At 45.3% G+C, this 19,637-nt stretch overlaps 1 protein-coding gene across 5 annotated transcripts in view; it reads right to left on the reverse strand.

Annotated features, from left to right (window-relative positions):
• The window catches only part of LOC106747061 (glutamate receptor ionotropic, kainate 2), a 136,981-nt gene that overhangs the window by 37,854 nt on the left and 79,490 nt on the right, over positions 1–19,637 (reverse strand). For all 5 annotated transcript variants that reach the window (XM_014624323.1, XM_014624319.1, XM_014624321.1 and 2 more), the window contains one exon: positions 1,046–1,187. In XM_014624323.1, coding sequence (XP_014479809.1) covers positions 1,046–1,187 — 142 coding nt within the window. The remainder of the gene's footprint in view (positions 1–1,045; positions 1,188–19,637) is intronic.

The raw sequence follows: 19,637 nt of genomic DNA on the forward strand, positions 1-19,637 counted from the left end.
GTTATGTCTACGACGAGACCGATTTGGGCAAGGCGAATGATAATTCTCAAAAAAATCTCCGTTAAAGATATAACGGGCGTCCATTATTTTCAGTGGCGCATCACTCATTAACTTAGTATTTATCAAGCAAAATTTTCATTCCGATATATTTATTTCATTACCTAAATAATAAACGTTAATTTGAAATGAATTTGAAATAGATTTAAAGCACGTCCGGCAATTCTTGACGCAACGCTTGGTGTGCAGATAGAAAGGATCGTACTGAACAGTAAATTTATTTTGCAAACTTCGCAATTGTTGATGGAAAATTAATTAATCTGTGTAAGTGAAAAGATTTTCATTACAAATATCTTTCGAACGATCAAACTTTTTCTAATTGCAAGAGCGATAATTTAGATCATATTTCAACACAGCGCGAGTTTCATCGAATTCTCACCAAACTCGTTTCATAACCTTCTTTAAAGTGGAGTAACTTTTGATTCAGGCTCTGAATTACTGTCAAATTTTCAGTGTCACTTTTAAATGCAATGTTGATCAATTTTTTCATTATCTTGACTTAAGGGGCGATACAACCCTAAAGATACGCTCGCCCGAATCGATTTCTCTACGTAACAATTTATTTCCGATGTTTGCGCCAGGCAAAGGGCAGCCGTCGCAGAAATAATGCCGAAGTACGCCGCCATTTAACGCTACATCGAACAGTTTCCGCGTTCAGTTGCAATCCTCAATCACGACGGGCAACGGAGACAACGGAAAGCAATCTCTGGCCAGCGCCGCCGTTCGCACGGTAATCGATTTCCTCGCTCTTCTTAACGGTAATTTACGAGGGGTGCTCGAATATTCCGACGGCGAAGTTATCGGTCGAGTCTTTCGGCGTTCGACGGGGAGGGAAGCTCGCCGACGGGCCGCAGGTGTCGCGATGAAGATCGCGAGAATTAGTCTTACAGGCGCGATGTGCAATTTCGCGGCTACCGGGATTACCTCGTAGCGCGCCCGGTGACGAACGGGAAGTCGATCGTTAATCGCGTTTAATCTGGGTACCCACCAGAGAGGTGATAAGGTAGCTGTGATAGTCGCTCATCATTCCGATCTGCTGCGCCTGCTTCAACACGTCGTAGATCCTCTCGGTGGAGCAGTCCAGCACGATGTGCGACTCTGCGGAGTTCTTGATCTGCTTCAACATCGGTCTGAAACGGACAAGCAAGAACGGTCTCTTCGTAAATAGCAGTTTGCCTGAGGTAAAGCGCACAAACAGCGGTAAATAAAAATTATAATCAATTACAACCGATTAATTATTAAAAGTGATAATCTAATGAATTGGGAACCGACTCGTTGTTTGCTTAAAAATATCGTCATCTTACTCACTTCGTCGTCCTTTTATATTGCGTTATTCGCTTTTCCGATTCGAGCTGCGTGGCGAAAAACCGGATACAGAGCAAAACGTTATGCATATGCGTGCGCGTTTCAACAATGATATATCTATATATAAAGAAAATAGCACGCTCTGCGACGTTGTTCGAAAAAAGTCCGCGTGTATAACCGGATACAACGTTTACTGTTTTGGTAGTTGTCGCCCGGTAGGAAGTAACTAGTTTCAAATGTTTTTACTCGGGTTAGAATTGCAATTTCGTGACGGAGGGGAGGAAGAAAGGCCAAGTTAAAAACTGGCGCTTCGAGAATGCGAATATAGCGGACGAGTCAGCTCAGTGGTGTGTCGGAGATTAGTTAATAGATATCTGTCGGCACACGAGGGACGAATGTCACAATGTAATATCCAACTCGGACATTCGCCCGCTCCCGCTCTGATGCTCTTCGGGGACCGAGCGGGTTCCGATTCCGGACATGCTTTTCGCCGTGTACTGCTGATAAAAATTTCATACCGCGCCGGCTGCTCTCCGGCCTCTCGGCCGTCCTTCGGGCTCCCTCTCGCTTCCCGTCATTCAACATGCACGATAATGCGAATCTCCTTATGCAGCCGGTGGAAGTCGGAGCCAGGCTCGCCGTGGGAATTTTTCATGCTCTATGCATAATTTAGCGAAAGTGCCCTTTATGCTACGCTGCTCTCGCAGCCGTATCGTCCTGTGAATTTCACAACGCCCGCCCCCCTCGACGATTGCGTCTCTTTCCGCGTCCGCGAGTTTATCGAACGACGACTCTGAGAAAGGGAGACGCGGCGATTATACTTCGGGCGTCTCGCGAATATTTGCCGAATTATAGCGTTCACTCTCTCAGATGGGCGAGCGCGGACAATTTCGGGTCGGTAAACTGGCAATGCAAAAGGAAAGATTTCCCGGGAAATGGGAGGATCATGTCGCAGCGAAAATGGCGAGAGCTCCGATAACGTTAGTTGCGGCTGTTTGCTAGATCAATTAATCTCGATCGGTCGGGAACGATTTGCGAAAAAACGTTGGAGAAATGATAAATTCCAAAGGTGGAGCGCGGTTTCCCTGTAGCGGCAGTTTACTACGGTAATAGGCGTCACGTATTTCGCGCAATACACTCTGCGCCTTTGGTGGCTTTACGATGTTACCGGGCGGGACAGCCGTGAAGCGCCTCGAAATACCTGCGACATCATTTCGGCGTCTCAGCGCCGGTTACTCGCATTTTGTCACCTTTTAGCTTCCTAAGGGCTTACCTCGTGTGATTTCATCGAGTTGCCCTGCAGCATCGGCTCTCACGCGCGAGACTACCCCGAGGACCGGGGCTCTCTGTGTGACCTGCACCGACACGGACCTCTGGTTAGTCGGTGTCGTGCCGTATTGGAGCGGTGCGGCCTATTTAACGCTTTCGAAGGCACGTGCTTTCAAGTTAGTGGAACGAAAGTTCGAATGTTTTTACTTGTTGCTCAATTATCGCTAAAAAGTTGAAGTTTTCTACAAGGCGAGCGCGAATTCCAGCCGATCGACCCGCTTCTGTTTAATATTATTAATCGATGAATATGAGAGCAGAAGTAACGATGTGAAGCAATTTCACATCGAGGCAGGTACGAGTGATAACATTAATGTTGAACGCAACGTTCGCATCTTCCGACGAAACATATTGTTAACGCACGAAGGCTATTAATACAATAATTGTTAATTTGTCATTATTTGCTGTTAATGTTATCATTACTATGCAATTGTAATGATTGTCACTGTAAATTAGTTATGATGTCGGTTCTAAGCTAGGCACATTTTCGATTGATAGGTATAGATGTTACGGTAATTATGCCGGGTTAGTGCATAACCCGAGGTAGACGTCCATCCAATAGCAAGGGTTAATGTGCATTATACGTGTATACGCACGGAATAATTCGCTGATCGATTCGGCGCGGCTCGCATGTTTTGAATATGTAAAATTCGTTTCGCGCCAATCGGATGTGCGTTCTCTGCTGATAAAATGCTGATATATCTCGCAATATTACGTACCGAACGCGCGGGATTATTTTGCAAATTTTGCCAAGGCTATGCGGCCCCGCTTCCAAAATATCGCGAATTTTTATCGATACACAGTGCGCCTCGAATTCGATGCACCGCTGCGTCATTTTTCAAACGTGCAATTTATTTCGTCCTCATTAATGCGGCACAGATATCCACGCGGTATCATGAAAATAAATCTATACAGAGAGCCAAAAAAAAAGACCGGTATTACTTACGCGTCGACACGGTAATATCCATCCAAATCGATGATTTATGTGATCGCCCGCGATATCAAGTTCCCCCGACGGTTTATAAAAGAAGTGTAACTCGGTCTGTAACCGATTGCAGACAATCGTTTCGTGCGGTAACGGGGCTGCAAACTTTGTCAACGATAAGGAATCGATACGTCGCATTGCAAAAAAGAAAAAGAAAGACGGCTCCGGCGTTTGCTCGAGCTTCCCCTCTCGAATGTAATACCCGCTTTCCCGCTTTCGCAAGAGAATCGAACAGCCTAACGTAAGACGAGCAAACGTCTTCCTCTCTCGCTCTTTTTTCCCTTCCTTGTGAGAAAACCACTTCTCGCCGCACTTTAGCCGACCGTCGTCGTCACCGCCGCACCAGATAACTTTTGAGATGGCTCGCGTGCGATAGTCAACTTTCCTTTCCGCGGAATGCTGCGAGAGATCGAGAGACATCACTGCGAAACGCACGACAGCGAGTCTGTTGGAATTTTTATTCGCGCAAAAAGCGGCAACGATCGCGATAGTAGTTGAAGTAGTGATGCCGGATTTTCACTGGCGACAAAGAGGTCTCTTCATAAGTTCGTTATTTACTGAAAAAATACTTTCCTATAACTTTATTCGACTATTTAAATAATAAATATTAATTTTGAGCGAAATTAAAGTAAATATATACGTAATATTATAATATTATATAAATATATTATTTATTTTTTATTTTCCTTATTATGCTTTATTTATATACGTTAATTTAGCTAATGTAGATGCGTACATAATAGAAAGGGATATATAAATATTTTAATTATGTATATCGCAGATGTATTATAGTATAAATTGTAAATTTCCTATGGCTATATTTTCAAAACAAAATGATAAAAAATTCTGATCTTTTTACACGATGTTTCTATATTAATAGCTACCAATTGATCAACCGTTTTCTAACTTTACAAACATATAGATAATATTTCCATGAATATTGCAGCTAAAATAATACCACCTAAGGAAATGGTTTGACGGACCAACTGTCTGAATCTTACCACTTTTACACGAGAATTCTTAAAGATTATCGCGACTATGTGGATAAAATCTCGGGAGTACCGAGATAAATATCTTGTTTTTCACACGAAATGAAAAGCCAATACGATCTTTGGAGGTTTCATGTGTCGCGACGGGAAAATATTATCAGAATCTGCCCCGTCGTTACGTGAACGAATGTAATGGCAAATACGCGATATTATTATGCGCGCAACGCGCTCGTTGTTGGTAATGAAGATACATCGTTACGTACGATATTTACCGGATCAAATAAATAAGAGTTTAATGGATTGGCGCGCTCGTTAGGATATTGCCGGCGTCGCAGCGGAAGCGATCGTTCATCAGGTGCGCGCGATCGAGACGCAGACCGGCTCGACGGAGGGACGCGCGCTGATGAAAAATATTATATATAATATGCCCGGCAATTCGATGTGTTCGGTAATCAATATCCTCGACCGTTACGCGACGCCCCAATATTTGCCTTTCATCAAGGAAATGCAAAACGCCAAAGACATGTCAATTTCGCGAACTCGCTAAATGGATGGCGCAATTCTTCGCGACGGCGCGAGTGTCCGCGGTTTCTCGACGGTAATAACATTAAATTATTGTCTCACTCATCTCGTAAGAATCGCTCGGCGAGCAGTGGTGAGAAATTTTCGCAAACGTTTGCGAAAGCAATACAGAAGGTTCAAGCGCAAATTTTCGAGAATTTCGCGTCCGTGGTCCTCGCTAAATTTTCATTAAGGTAGTTGTATCGTAAAGTACCGGATTTTCAGCAGCGATATTAAAACTCTTACATAAGTTTATTATTTACTGAAAAGAAATTCTTTTCTATTACTTTATTGAATTATCTAAATAACAAATGTTACTTTTGAGCGAAATTAAGAAAAATATATATAGACATAATATTACAAACACGCGGATATTATTTATTCTTGCCTTTCTCATTAATGTTTTATACGTCAGTTGAGGTGCATTCATAATGTAAGGTGCTATATAAATATTAAAATATGTGTACATATATCTCGGTATTATTATAAATTATATATTGTTTGTAAAAACGATACGCGAGTTGAGGAAGTTTAATACGTCGTTAATTTGTATTGTTATTAGTGTCGTTTGTCGAAAGTAATTTATGAACGTCGATATACGTTTGAACGCGACGAAACATGTCTAACGTTACGTTCGGTCTCGTTCCATGACGGTTGAATGCAATTGGCGGTTGACACAGCGGCAGTAGTATATTGAAATCAGATAATCAATAAAGCACAGTTGCGTGAATCGATTATATACTTTATTACAGCCTGGTTATACATTGCAGGGAAGATACTCCGTGGCTGGTAGTCAGGGTGTTTTTGCTCGCGATGCGCTTTCAACGCGCCTTGGGAAAGACTCCCGAATGTGATAAAAATATCTCACTACATTGCTGATATTACCGCTCTCATATTTCGAAGAAACTCAAAGCGATAGTACTTATTACCTCACCCTGAATATATTTTTTCATTATCCATTATGACTCGCGTTTCCACCTGTAACAGGCAGCTTAACAACTACTTCCGCGAATACTCCACAAAGAATAAATATTTGTCATCTCTGGTCGGAAATTATTCGACATGAAAGAGTCTTCAGTGTTGCGATCCGTTACATGCATGTCTCATAAAATGATCAATCACCCGTTATTAATTTACCGTCGCCTCATTATACCGTTGACGTTCTGCCTCGCCTGTCGGCGGGATCTCGTCGACGAGAATCCAACTAGACGGAGTCGGGCTTCGAAGGGGAGATTCCGGGATGCACGGAGATGAAGGGAGATAAGCGAGCTCCTCGCTGTTACGTACTCTTAGATCGCCCCGAGGGAGAATCACTGCGTCAGTTCCAGCAAAGCTGCGCGTTACGGCCGCGTCTTTCTTTCGGCGAGCCTCGCGAGGCTCCTTTGGCGCTGAGTTGGATGAATTTCTCTAGGACCGGCGCTACAAAAAGGGACGATACCCCGTGCGATACTTTGTCACGACGTCAGTCTGTTCTGCGAGCGGCCGTCCGTGAGACGAAAAACGTGCGGAAACTCCGCTCTTTGTTATATTACGTCCGTTGTTCCAGCGGACTATCTACCCTACGAATGTCTACCCTTGAAAATACTCCTTGACTAACGTCACGTAGCGCACTCGAGCGGCTAATTAAATGCTCTTTGAAAAAAAGCTGCCGACTTCATTTATCCAAGACGCCTCGGCGTAGTAGAAACTGATGTATTCCCTTGCATTTTTTACATTAAATTTCGTATAGCTGCATTCTTCTCCCTCCTCTCTCTCTCTCTCTCTCTCATTTTCTCGGTAACCGGTACCGCTGTTCTCTCGAACTTGACGATCTTCAGAAGCCTCGACAAGATTATCCCGCGAGATCCAATTGCGCAATCAAACTCGAGTTTTCGTTTGATTACAGCGTAACGACCCACACTGAATGAAAAATCAATCCGTTTTGACGTTCTCCGACGATCCACGGTGCAGAACGGTAATTTACGACTCGTTGACCGGATTGAAAGATCCTAAAATTCAAACGCTCGGTCCTTTTCGCGCAAAAGCCGCGGGAGACGCGATATACTAGTTTCCGCACTTTTACCCGGCCGTAATGGACACGCAACATTGTTGTACGCTGCGAGGTACATATCGTGATCGTAAATCGGCCTCTCTCGAGCGGAGACGGAGTCGCGAAGTTTGCGCGTAAACGTGAGAAACAAGAGTGTCCTTAACGCCGCGCTCGGAATTAAGGCGATAAGAGCGCGGGGCAGGAGTAATAAAGGAGACGAGCGGCTTATTCCCGAGTCTGTGCCGGGTCGCCGCAGGAATACCGGTACAGATGCGCGAGGGAACAAATTTTCTCGCGTCGCCTATAATTTTAAGGGAGCTGCGCCCGGCTCGCGCGGAAGCAAGATAAATATCGTCCTCCCCGCTGAGAAGGAGGAGGCTTTTTACTCGTTCTTATCCTGAAGTTTTAGACGCGACGCGAATTTCAAGTCCCTAAGACGACGCAGGACGGAGTCGTCCTAACTGCCTGATCATTGGACGCGGGAGATATATATCGGGACGAGAGCAGCGTCTCCCGAGTTCACGGTTGAATAAGACGTTTCTTCTTCTTTACGTCTTTATCCGATGGGCGCGAAACTGTATTCGCAAGGTAAGCGCGCGCATTTGAGACAAAAGGTGTGTAACGCGCACGTTGCCGCGGTTCAGAAAAGCGCGAGGAAGTATTCTCACCTTTTCGCTTTGAGCGAGAGAGAAAGAAAGCGAGAGCGGACTTGAATTCGTATAATCGTGTCCTCCCGCGAGTGATGTTGAAATTTAAATATACCGCGTCAATTTATATCCACGTCTCGTCGAGAGCAAGCTGGCGAAATGTCGTACGATTTCGCGGAAACGTTATCTAACATGGGAAATGTGTGTGAGACTTAATTAATTCCCAAGTCGGTCACGTGTGATCCCTATTTTAGACATTCAATTCGATTACGGAAGTTCTCCGCTCGTGATCGGCGAGGCTGGTGGAGGAAATGTACACATACAGGGTGCCCGATCATTTTCCGTGGGGATAGAATGGATGAAACCGTAGAGAAAAGTCATCTTGCAAAATTCGTTAATGAGGAATTAATGAATCTGTATGAGTTGACAGTGGCTTACATCTCTCTCTCTCTCTCTGTCACGTGAGAAAATATATGCACGAATCGGCACATATAACGGATAGGTCGAGTTATACTTACGTTACGACCTTATCAACCGCGAATTTTTATTCCGAGACGTTCTCCCGCGCGCATCAGTTCGTGACGTGCTCAAAACGGCGTAGGTGCTACGTGCGAAATACGATCCTTACTCGCCGCGCTCCAGTCCAGGATAGATCGCCCAGCCGAGTCTCGTCTCTCTTTCCTTCTCTTTCACATCCGACGAACGCGTTGCGGTGTATCCCACTTTACCTGGCAGCGCGAGAGAGCACACGCTGCGGCAAAGCTGAGGAGCGAATGCGGAAACGCTCTATAAAACGAGGAGAATAATTTCACTTCGCGGCCGTGCACGGATTAATTTCACGTCAGAGCACACCGGGAGTCCAAGCACAGGACGACAATAATGCGACGACGTGCACCGACGCGGCTTTATTCTGCGCGTGCGCTCTTAACTCGCGCAGCCCTGAAGACGCGAATTTCATTGTCCCTTCATCTTGGACGTTAATGAGTTACTTATGCCGTTAACCGGCTTATAGTCCGCCGCATTTTCTGCCTGTCTCTGGATCGCAACCTTCGCGGCTGTGATATAAGTGGAAATAGAAAATTGGGTCGACCGCGGGTTGACCTCTCTCGATACGGCGGAATGGGGCCGCCGAGTAGTAATTGCAACTGGCCGACGCGCCAATTCGCCCGTGTGCCAACGACGCTGACGTTGAGGTTATATAGTGGACGCGATTAGTCGCCGTATAACGATGTATTAGCGAATAAATACTATCGGAGTTCGCGTTAGAGAGGAGAGCCGACGTAGGTTTATTGAAAAATTATTTCCTACTGTAAATGTCTCACGACGATTTGTAGAAATCACGAGAGCGTGATTCCCAGGATAACGCTTGTTTTCCTTCCTATCCCTTTATCTTTCTTGTAAGCCTTTCCCCTTTGTGCGATTTATTATAAGTGATTGATTAGAGACGCATTAACCGGCGATATTTAAAAGGCGAAGTCGGGAGCCGCTGTAAGTATGCGCGCTCGACGAGCCCCAATTCTCGCGCCCGCTTTGTTACCGTAACATTAATTACTTAGCGGATGTTTTGTCGGCTTCGTTCCTCGATACCGCGCACAGTACGGCGATCGTTCCCTTTTTGCCGGGGCAACCCGACCGGAACGCAGAAATAATCGATACTCACTGGCCGTCGGACGAGAGCCGGTCCCGAAGATAAACTGAAAGAGGGTCACTCGGATGGACTCGAGCGAAAACTACGTTCGAGAATAAGGAAAGTAATTTATTCCGCTTGTCTACGTCGTCGGGAAGAGTCCACGCGTTCGCTACGTCCAGGCCGGATGCTTATCTTAAACGAAGTTTTGGCCGAGAGAGAGAGAGAGAGAGAAAGAGAGAGAGAGAGAGCGTACAACGGAGCTCGCGTCGTCCGATAAAGTCGGTTATACCTCGTCGCCGCCATGCGCTTGTACTTTGCTCGCCTAGCTTTTTCAAATTTTTCTTCCTCCCACATCATGAATCCTTGAGCAAAGCTGCTCGAGTCGCGCTGTCGTGAAGCCATTTCCACCGTTATGACGATCGCACTCAATTACTTCGTGTTGCTTTTTCTCCCCATCCCGTGGTCGTCGTCAGCTTCACGCGCGCACACGTTCGTCGTTAGCAAACGCTAACGAGTATGCGAGACGCAAATAGCCCCTTAATTTCGCTTTAATGAGCTTCTCCTTGCACGAAAATTCACCTTTCCGTCACACCGCATACTCAAAGTCTTTAATCGGATATGCAGTTTATGGGCGCGCTTAGTACGTTTTTCTGTTTGGCGCGCGCATTAAACAGGGATTACCTTGCATGTGTCTGATGTACAATTAACGATAATAATTTAACGGCGGTCGTACAAACTATGCGGCGCCGATCGAGCGAATTACGTCGTTGGTCGCGGAGATACAGGTCTTTCCCGCGATTTAATTCTCTGCGGGTCCTCCAAGAGCGAACGAGACGCGTGTTCGCGCGGAAACCGGATTTCCGTGGTGTAATTTAAATGGAAAGAATTCGAGTTTACAATCTCCGTTATTCGGTGCGTGAATATACCGTGAATATGTGTTGTTTTATTGTTACAAAATTCCACTCGGATGTGTCGATGCGAAATATTCGCTTCCATTTTCCATTTTGCGGCGTTGCCAGCGGGGAGGGCTGCTATCTTACAAATGGGAAGTTATTTCAATTTTGTTCCATCTGAAGACTTAATGTAGAACCAAGTACACTTAATGCAGGAGGAAAATTCCGACTCGGGCATACGCGTGCATCGCACGTGAATACGGATTTCGCGAGATCGTCGATTGCTATAGATACCCTTATGTCTTCCTCAGCTTCTGTCTTTTGCGCATCCATATTATTTCTCATGCGACACATGCCGTACGACTGACTGGATAGAAATAAGCGAAGAGGCCCCGACGGGACGCGGATACCAAACGTACCGAGCGGAATAACGCGTCGCGGTCCGCCGGGTATTTCGTCGGATATATTGTCGTACTGTTGCGCGGGGAATTGCGCAATAAATTTCCAATCTCGCGAAGAACGCAGGGAAAAAGCTTCTCTTTCTGTGGAGGAACGACTGCATGCGATATTCATGATTGGGAGTAGCTTGCCCGTGCTCGCAAGCAGCACCGTGTCGCGTAATAATTGATACTGTGTAAACGCGTTCTTTGATATGATTACTCGGGACGTTTTGAGGCTTCGCGATCCCTCGAATTTTAATCTCTCTGCGAAATTCCGCGGAGTGTGTTATCTTCGATTACTTTATTTATCTTACTCGTTTCATGCGAAATAAATAGAAACGCGTAAGGAATATAATGACAACTTAGATTCTTACTTCACCGTATTTATAAGCGATTACAAGAGAAAAGCGCTTCTAGATAGAAAAATCTCCGTGTAAAAATTGAAAATCCGAGATTTACGACTGGATGTGCTCTTTATCCTTTTTCGAGTTAATTCTTCTCCTTACCGTATCTGTCTGTCTGCGCGAAACGCTTGACCGAAAACACGAAACTCGGTCTCTCCGTTGGCCGTCGGAGTTCTTAAGCGCTGCGCTGACACATTTCATTCGCGCGCTATAGTCTTAATATCCGTCGAGCCTGGAAGTTTCTCTGCACGCCGTTTACGTGCTTACAAGTTCCATAGAAACGCAATCGTGCGAAGCGCGTCGAGCCACGAACGGACGATAGAAACTTGTTCAACGACGAGTTTTATTGCGCTTCTTCCTATTCCGGACACGTCACTCCGCGAGAGAAAGAGAGAGAGAGAGAGAGATACGGCTGCCAAAGTTTCCCGAAGCGGTCAGGGTATTGTAAATTTTCCCATTGTTTTGCGCCAAACGCGATCTTCGTGTAATCTCCGCAAGAACGACTTACCAGTCAGTCCAAAAAGCTCTTTGTATCTACGAATTATTTACTCGCCGTTACGATCGACGGTGGCGACTGAGAGAGCTGCCATGTCCTGCCGGCGAGCTTCTTGCGTCGTTAATGATGTTACGGTGTGAAGTATCGCCAAGCGAACGATCCCACTCGATAATGAAGGGAATGGCGGAAACCGAGGAGAGTTCCGGCTGCGCCAGAAGTCTTCAACCTTTCAAGTCCGGGCAAGTTCGTCGTCCTGCTGCGTAAGCGTTTCTCGAGCGGCCACAAATCTTATGTCTTTATGGGCTTTTAATCGATAATGCCTAACCACACGAGAATGTCGAGAGAGAAAGAAAGGAGGGGATGGAAGACAATTCTCATCCGATCTTTTATCCTATATATACTAATATTAATGCGGGTTATGAAGAAGAATTTTACTTTGCGAAAATTTGATTAAAACCCGCTATTACATAGCAGCGGATGAAATTCCAGTATCGGGATTTAACCCCATTGCGGATATCAGATATCTATTAAAGCGGACTCTAGACGGTCGATTTCGAATTCACCTAGCAGAGCACGTACTCCTTATTAATACGTATATTTGCGCGCTGGCATCTGTGCCTCTCGTTTAAATAATTCCAGCGCGGATGAAGAAAACATAAACGTGTCATTCTCGCGGCGGTGCGTGGGCGCACGCTGCGAGGTTTCGCACGCTTTCTGACATACCAATTTTCGAGTCACAGGTGCGCTCCTAATCTTTGTAAAAAATTCCCGTCCATTCTCTCCTCCCTGCTCCTTCCTTCCTTCCGTCGCGGGAGAACGAAAAACTCCTTTCCACCGCGTGGATTCCCACTGCCGCTCCGGTGTGGAAAGTTCCAGCTTTTACGTCTTATCCGCCGAAAGCAGCGGGAGAGAAGCAGTGTCATTTAGGACCATTCTTACGTAGGTATCCATTCGGCTCCGTTAGCTCTCCGCGGGAAACGCGACGCTACGAGCATTATCCCGAAGGCCGCGAAATGAGGTTTCCATCAGTTAGTTTGCAAATTCCCACGAGTTACTTGGCCGCACAACGGCGGAGTTTCCGCGCGAGTCGAGCTCAAACTCGCGTTAGCGCGATCGGTAGACGACCCGGGTTAAACTTTCGCCCGTCTCATCTTCGAGGCCGCCGCCGAAGACACTCGCGAAATGAGAATAAAGACACAATGCGTGACGTCCTCTCTCGCTACGATCCCGGCGACGTGTAAAATATTTCCCCCCCCCCCGTTTTCATCGTTAATTACATCACGAGCGGATTTACACTAATTAGACGAATTTTCAGATAAGCGAAATCGTTGCCTACTCCGAGAGAGTAGAAATTAAACGCGCAGTGAGGTAAATATTTCTAAAGAGAGGAGGAAAGAGCGGATTTACCGCTCGAGGTAATTAATTAATTTCAGTAAGGTTAATTAGTAATCTCTCATTTCGTTAATTCACAGCCGCGGCGGCTGTTACGGAGCGGTCTGCCTTTGAGGTTGGCGCGAAGATTAAAAGTATCGGTATCCTATAATTTTTCTGAGGGATGCGCAAAGCCATCGGAGATCGATCGACTTTTAAGCACCTCGAGTCGGCTTGTTTTAGCGCAACGTAAGAAAGTTTTTACGACGTTTGTTCTTTCCCACGTGCTGGCGCACATCTGATCCCCGCGGACTGAAGACCGCGCTTCGTGCCAGCGGAAACGTCAGATTTAGTCATACATCAGCGAAACGCGGGAGCATTTCTTGCCGGCCGTCCGGAAAATATGACCGTGCGTAACCACTTAAGAAATTGTATAAGAGACACGATGCATCATCGTCCTTTGGGAGTGGACGAGAGCGCCGCTCGGGATGTGTGATGGATGTGCGTAATATCCCAAGAACACGGAGCACGGATATTGGTAATGAAACTGAAGCATTTTGAAAATGGACGATTCCGACGGCGAGGAGATCCGATAAAATCTCTTATTTCCATAATGTAGAGTTATGATAATGACACGCTCTCGATGCTAGATAACTGAACCTTGTAAGAGCAAGGATGTGCCATCGATCAGTGCTTAGTGTCTGAAAAGTCCCTCGAGTGAGTGTCAACCGAGTTGAAATTTTAGTCCTACATCAAGTCTGATTTAGTTCTACATTAAGTCTTCTATACTTTTACCTTTGATACTATAAACAGGAAGATATTGCTGTTTTCTCCGTTCGAAGACTTAATGTAGAATTAAAATTTAGGTAGGATATAAGATCCGTCTTAAATTCATTTTCAAATGCTACGGCTCATTTCATTAGCTACGAAGATAATCTGACTATGAATACCGGCTTTAGATTCTGGAAGCCTCAACTCCCATTTGTAGCATTGAAAGAACATTTATTATAAATAGAAACTTATTTCCGTTTTCTCCACTGATTGGAAGACTTAATATAAAATTTTGAAATATTAACTCGGGAAATTCTGATTTCTTGATAATGAAATACTGAACTGTTTTCTGCAGTTATATCTTTTTGGCTTCTGCGACGTTCGGATGGTCCGTTAGATTTTTCTAACGTACGATACACGCTCGGTTGTTATTTATACTCTTGCAGAATGCAGCACTGCAAATAGCAAACTCTCGAAAAATCGCGTTTAAATGTTGATTGCTGATATTCAGGCGGACGAAGCGCGCCGTCGCACTTTTGCACGGCGGTTGCCGCGCGCAAGGATTGTTCAACACGCTGATAGGAAAGTTTTTGTTATAAATTGCGAAACTGCACGTTTCGATACGCAACGATGGCTGAGTAAAGCGGCTTTTGTGCGCACGATAATATGCCGCTTTTGAAAGAGCCGAACAGTTGATGGACGATGGTAATATCTGCTATACATCGCGGTATGGAGGAGGTCTACGAGCGCTAAAACGTTAAAGCTACGAACGTTGGGAAGGTCAGTAATAGTATTATGTATGCTAATACTTTACATATGACGTTGCAGAACTTTTTTTCCGATAAGTCGTGAAGCTGCGGCAGTTCGATAACCAGTAATGTTTGAATTAAACGATGGCCGAGTTATCGATAACGTATTGCTCGCCGAGTTCGCACGGCAATTAGATACGCGTGTGAGTCAGAATAAAATTCTACTCAATTCTTATAAGCCGAATTGAGATTCGGATATCAAAATCCTGCTCGATTCACAAGTGGAATTTGGACTCGAATATCAGCGCGAGGAATATTCCGAAAGGAAAGAGAGAGAGAGATTTGTTAAGGGTTTTATTGCGGAACGTGTCTAAAAATTACAGACGATCTTATCGATATTTAAAAGAAAATCGTACATGTATACATAGTATGCGCGACTGAAATTAAAAATATTCGTTATTATTCTATAAAAACATTTTTATTCAAATTAGATTACATAGTAATACTTTCATATCCTTTCATATTCGTATACAACTTTAACATGGGCTTTAAATTTATCTTGAAAATTATCTAAATAATCTAATTTTCAAGATAATTTTAAAGCCCTCGTTAAAGTTGTAAAGAATATAAAAGTATTACTATACAAATGAAAGATAAATACGGTTGACGGATATTTTTTTTTTTTCCATCCAAAGCATGTTCATCATGGAATAGCCGTCTATGCGGTATAAAAATGCCACCTGCTACAAATGAATAAACGCCTCCGTTCGAGATACTCGAATTTCGCGAGCGTACGCGAGATATTAATGCAGCGAGCAATATTGCGACGAACGATATTGCAGATGTTCCGGTATCTCACACGTGCGTCGCGGACTTCACTCGAGAGCTCATATAACTAGGAAAAGCGTGCGTCTGGAGACACACTCTTATATTATCCTCCTGTTTATCTTGTCGTCGTAAGTACACGTACATAAACAGTATTTCGCGCAGGGACATCGTCGCGCGTAATGGAAAACCGCGCGTAGAGCGGAACATTTTTACTGCGACCCACAAGACGAGGGAGGAAGAGCAAGCGGAAGAAGAAGAAGAAGCGAGAGAGGGAGAGGAACGTTAACTTTGTTGCACGCTGCGGCAATTTAAAGTCCTGCCTCGTTACGAGTTGATCCACCAGCCTGACACAAAGCGGTAGCAATTATGTAATTCGACTCCGTAATTTATGCGGGAAAACTTCACGTCCCGTTAATAGTTGAAGCTTTGCGATGTAAACTCGTGCGTTTCTTAATCGCGTTTGTCGCCCCGTAAACTCGCCGGCGAGTGGTTCGACTTCACCATAAATCGGCCGCTGCGTCAGTTGACGTTGCATTCATTCGAGCGAGGCGAATTTTGCAACGTGTAATTGCGATCCGTAAACCGTGATCTAACGAAGCAAACAAACGAGCAATTTTTTCTTCAATCTGGGCTGATTAATAATAGGCCCCACGGAAAAAATATGCCAATTCATATGGTTGGTTGAATTGTTTAATACCGAAAAGAGCACAGCGGAGTCTCTTGCCGGTGAAATTGCATTTATGATCTTTATAGAAAATGGAGAGAGCGCTTTTTACGATATACTAAATACGTATACACGCGTATTATATTTATAAAAGAACAAACCACACGTTTTGCCTCACATAAAGAGACGCGGCCAGTTATTATCTCTGCGAGCTTCCATCAGATATATAACTCGTCATGGTAAACTGCCGACGAGTCGGGAGTAATTTAAACTTCGGATGGGACTGAAAGAAATTGAGTGGATCTAGGGTAGAAGTTTTCTAATTAATCGACGAAAGCCGGCGTAACGGCCACGGCTGATGAAAAATTCTATCATTCTCGGACCGCCAACAGGGTGGCGATCCAAAGATGAGAATCGAGATTTTGGTCGACGTCAGAGATTGCCAAGTATATTATATGGAGAGGCTGAGATCGCGCTAAAGCCTCTCTTTCAGAAGCTATCGGGGTCTCGTTAAAAAGAAATTGCCCCCGTGATCGATACCATCCACCGAATCTCAGAGCTCACCCCTCCTCGACGAGAGGAGGTGTCGTGGAATGCAACGGAAAACCCATATAAATTAAGGGGCGCCCACACTCGAACTATATCGATAGTAGAGAGAGAGAGAAAGAGCGGGGGTAGGAGAGAGGGAGATGGGGGAGGAGTGCGATCTCTGTCGGCGACAGCTGCTTTATCGGGAAACCAATTTTTCATCGAATCGTTCCGGCTCTCGTAACACCTCATATCGGGAGTCGTGCTCAATACAGGGAGGTACACTTTTCGTCACAAAACTGTCAATCGGACGCAGCGCCGACGCTATGAAGCGAATTGCTTTCATGGGGATCAATCGCCGTGTCAAATTTTATTGAGTCGTGACGAGTCGTTAATAAGTTCGACACGTGGAATTATTCGCCAAATATACATCGGAAGAATTCACTTCGAAGCCGCGTCGATAAAAAAGAAAGAATTTCCACGTTCGATCTAAATATGGAAGATCTAAACTCCTGAAAGAGGACTCGTGAAACTATCGAGGAGAAAAATAAGCTAGGACCGGTATTCTGGGATTCCGATACTTACACTGAAGATTGCCTTAAGTCTATCTTTACCGATACCGTACGGATCGTTTCATTGGCTACAAAACATCTGAGGATGATCTTAAGATAATATCATACTTGAAAATTTTACCGACAGAATGCTGATTTTTTCTGCGAAATCTGACTATGCATAATACTCCACATCTTTGCTATTTATATTTCTTGCAAAGTATTAATTCCACACAATTTCATGCGAATAGTATCGACGATAAGAAACAAAAAATATTTCCACTTCGTAATCCCCGAAACTTCTCGCGGAACCTTTATTCGCTTATTAACTTATTAGCGCGTACCGATAGCTACTAATCGCGACGGACGAAGAAAAATGGATCCCAAGGGCGAAGCGAGAGTAGTCGGCGGCGGTGACCTATCGACAAGGGTAACGGTAAATAAAATTAACTTCGCCGTAACGAGCGTTTCACGAGTTTGAGGAGCGTGTCGAGGACGACGAGGTAGCTCTCTCGCAGTTACCCCGTTCTATTCGGTGAACTGTACTCGACTCAACGGGGGCCGTCCGTCGAGATGTAACTTACACGCAGCCACTAACCCCGGAGACCATTTCTCATCCCTGCGCTGCGGATGGGAGGGTGGCAGCGGGCGAGGTGTGCGAGGCACGCGATGCCGGCGAAAGCGGGAGAACCGCCAACCCAGAAGAATCCATTCGACGAAGGTAACGGATGAGGCGAGAAAGTTTGCGCGGCGATAACTCATCGTTCACACCTTATTTACCTAGTCCTCGCATCGCCTAGTCGATCGTTCCCGCTTCTACAGTTTGACGGGATTGAATCTTAACACGGGTTCTTCACACCTGGACGATATCAATCCCCTTCAAATTGTTTCACGTTTTGCAAAATATTTTGTGCGTAACACGTCGCGGACGTGATAGAAGCCCTTTTTTATTGAGGAAAAATAACTCTGAAACTATATAATCTTTATGTTAAACGTATACTTGTATAAATTGTATAAATTGTTTTTTTTTTTTCTTCAAAAGAATGTTGAATGGCAATTCAACAACGACTTTAACGCAAGAACAAGACATTTTTTATAGTGTGACAACGTGTAAGAGATCAGGACGGTTAAGAGTGCAGATACGTCTTATGGGCAACATAATGCCGAGTTTAAGATTAGTCGGGGCGCGCCGATTGAAGCGGTGGGTAGTCGAGAAGCGATGGCGAACGAGCCGTCATCGCAACGGCAGTAGCGACATTGCGGGGAGAGACCGTGCATCATTCCGTCACATATTTATACCAGCTCGCGCACAGCTCGGCGGTTAGGGGATGCGGAGAAGGGTGGTGCGGCTTATCGCCTTGAGATTGCGGCTAAATCTCTCCCCGGGGTGCGGCGCCCCCGCGCGCGGCAAGTTCCGGGTTTAACAAACGGTTGCTTGCGACGAAATCGCTCGTCGCCAGAACCGGCGCCGCCGCGGGAGGAAGTTCTCGACTGTCGCGCGACTGCATCCGCCAGAAATCCCCGGCCGTGTCGTTTTATAATCGCCGCTTTTGTTTCCGCCGTCGCTGGCAAGCGCCGTCGTGCGCACACCCCAGCCTCCAAAAGAGAGAGAGAGAGAGAGAGAGAGAGAGACGGCGAAGAACCAACGTCTCTTATAATAACATCGTCAGTCGAGGATATTTACCGACACGACCAAGCCGTTATGCTCGCGGAAACTTACGGCGACGTGCGAAGTCTCGCGCGAAAAAGGGGCGCCAACGAGCCGTTATTCGTGCATGTTAAGAGAGCGGTCCATCGATCGCGCCGAATCAACATACGCGTATCAAAATTACGCTTCTAAAATTATCCCGGCTCGAAATTCTACATTAAGTCTAGTTAGTTTAACATTATTAAGTCTTTTATTGCGCTCCTTTGATGGGAAGTTATTGCCGTTTGCTCTGCTTGAAGACTTAAGGGAATGCTGGAGCGAATCGGTGATTATCAACATTAGAGGTTCCACCATTCTCTGAAGTGGCTTTAGAAAATGAAAAATCCTTAAAATATCAAGAATTTACCGGCATTTTAAGTTCCGCTTAAATGTTTTTGAAGCATTTTGAAACATTTGCCTCGCTTTACCGCTGTTATCGTGAGCTCAGTTTGAAGACGAAGCAAGTCCGCGATTCCCGCGTCGGCTTTCCGATATTTCTTACATTCAAAGCGTGTCTTCCATAAATTGCGCATTCGCTTCGAATCTTTTATTTGCGCTTATCGCGCCGAGAGAGGATCGATTATATCGTTGAGAAATGCGCGCGAGAGAGGCAGGATCGCCGGTAAACGCAACGCGGAGGTTCAGCCGTGCCCACTTTTATGCTTGAATTAACATACTCATTTGTTTCCCCCGGGAGGAAACTCGCTTAACCCGCCCCGTTCTGTA

This window comes from Dinoponera quadriceps, unplaced genomic scaffold (assembly GCF_001313825.1).
Source record: "Dinoponera quadriceps isolate SergipeBrazil2010 unplaced genomic scaffold, ASM131382v1 scaffold2110, whole genome shotgun sequence".
Taxonomy (NCBI): Eukaryota; Metazoa; Arthropoda; class Insecta; order Hymenoptera; family Formicidae; genus Dinoponera; species Dinoponera quadriceps.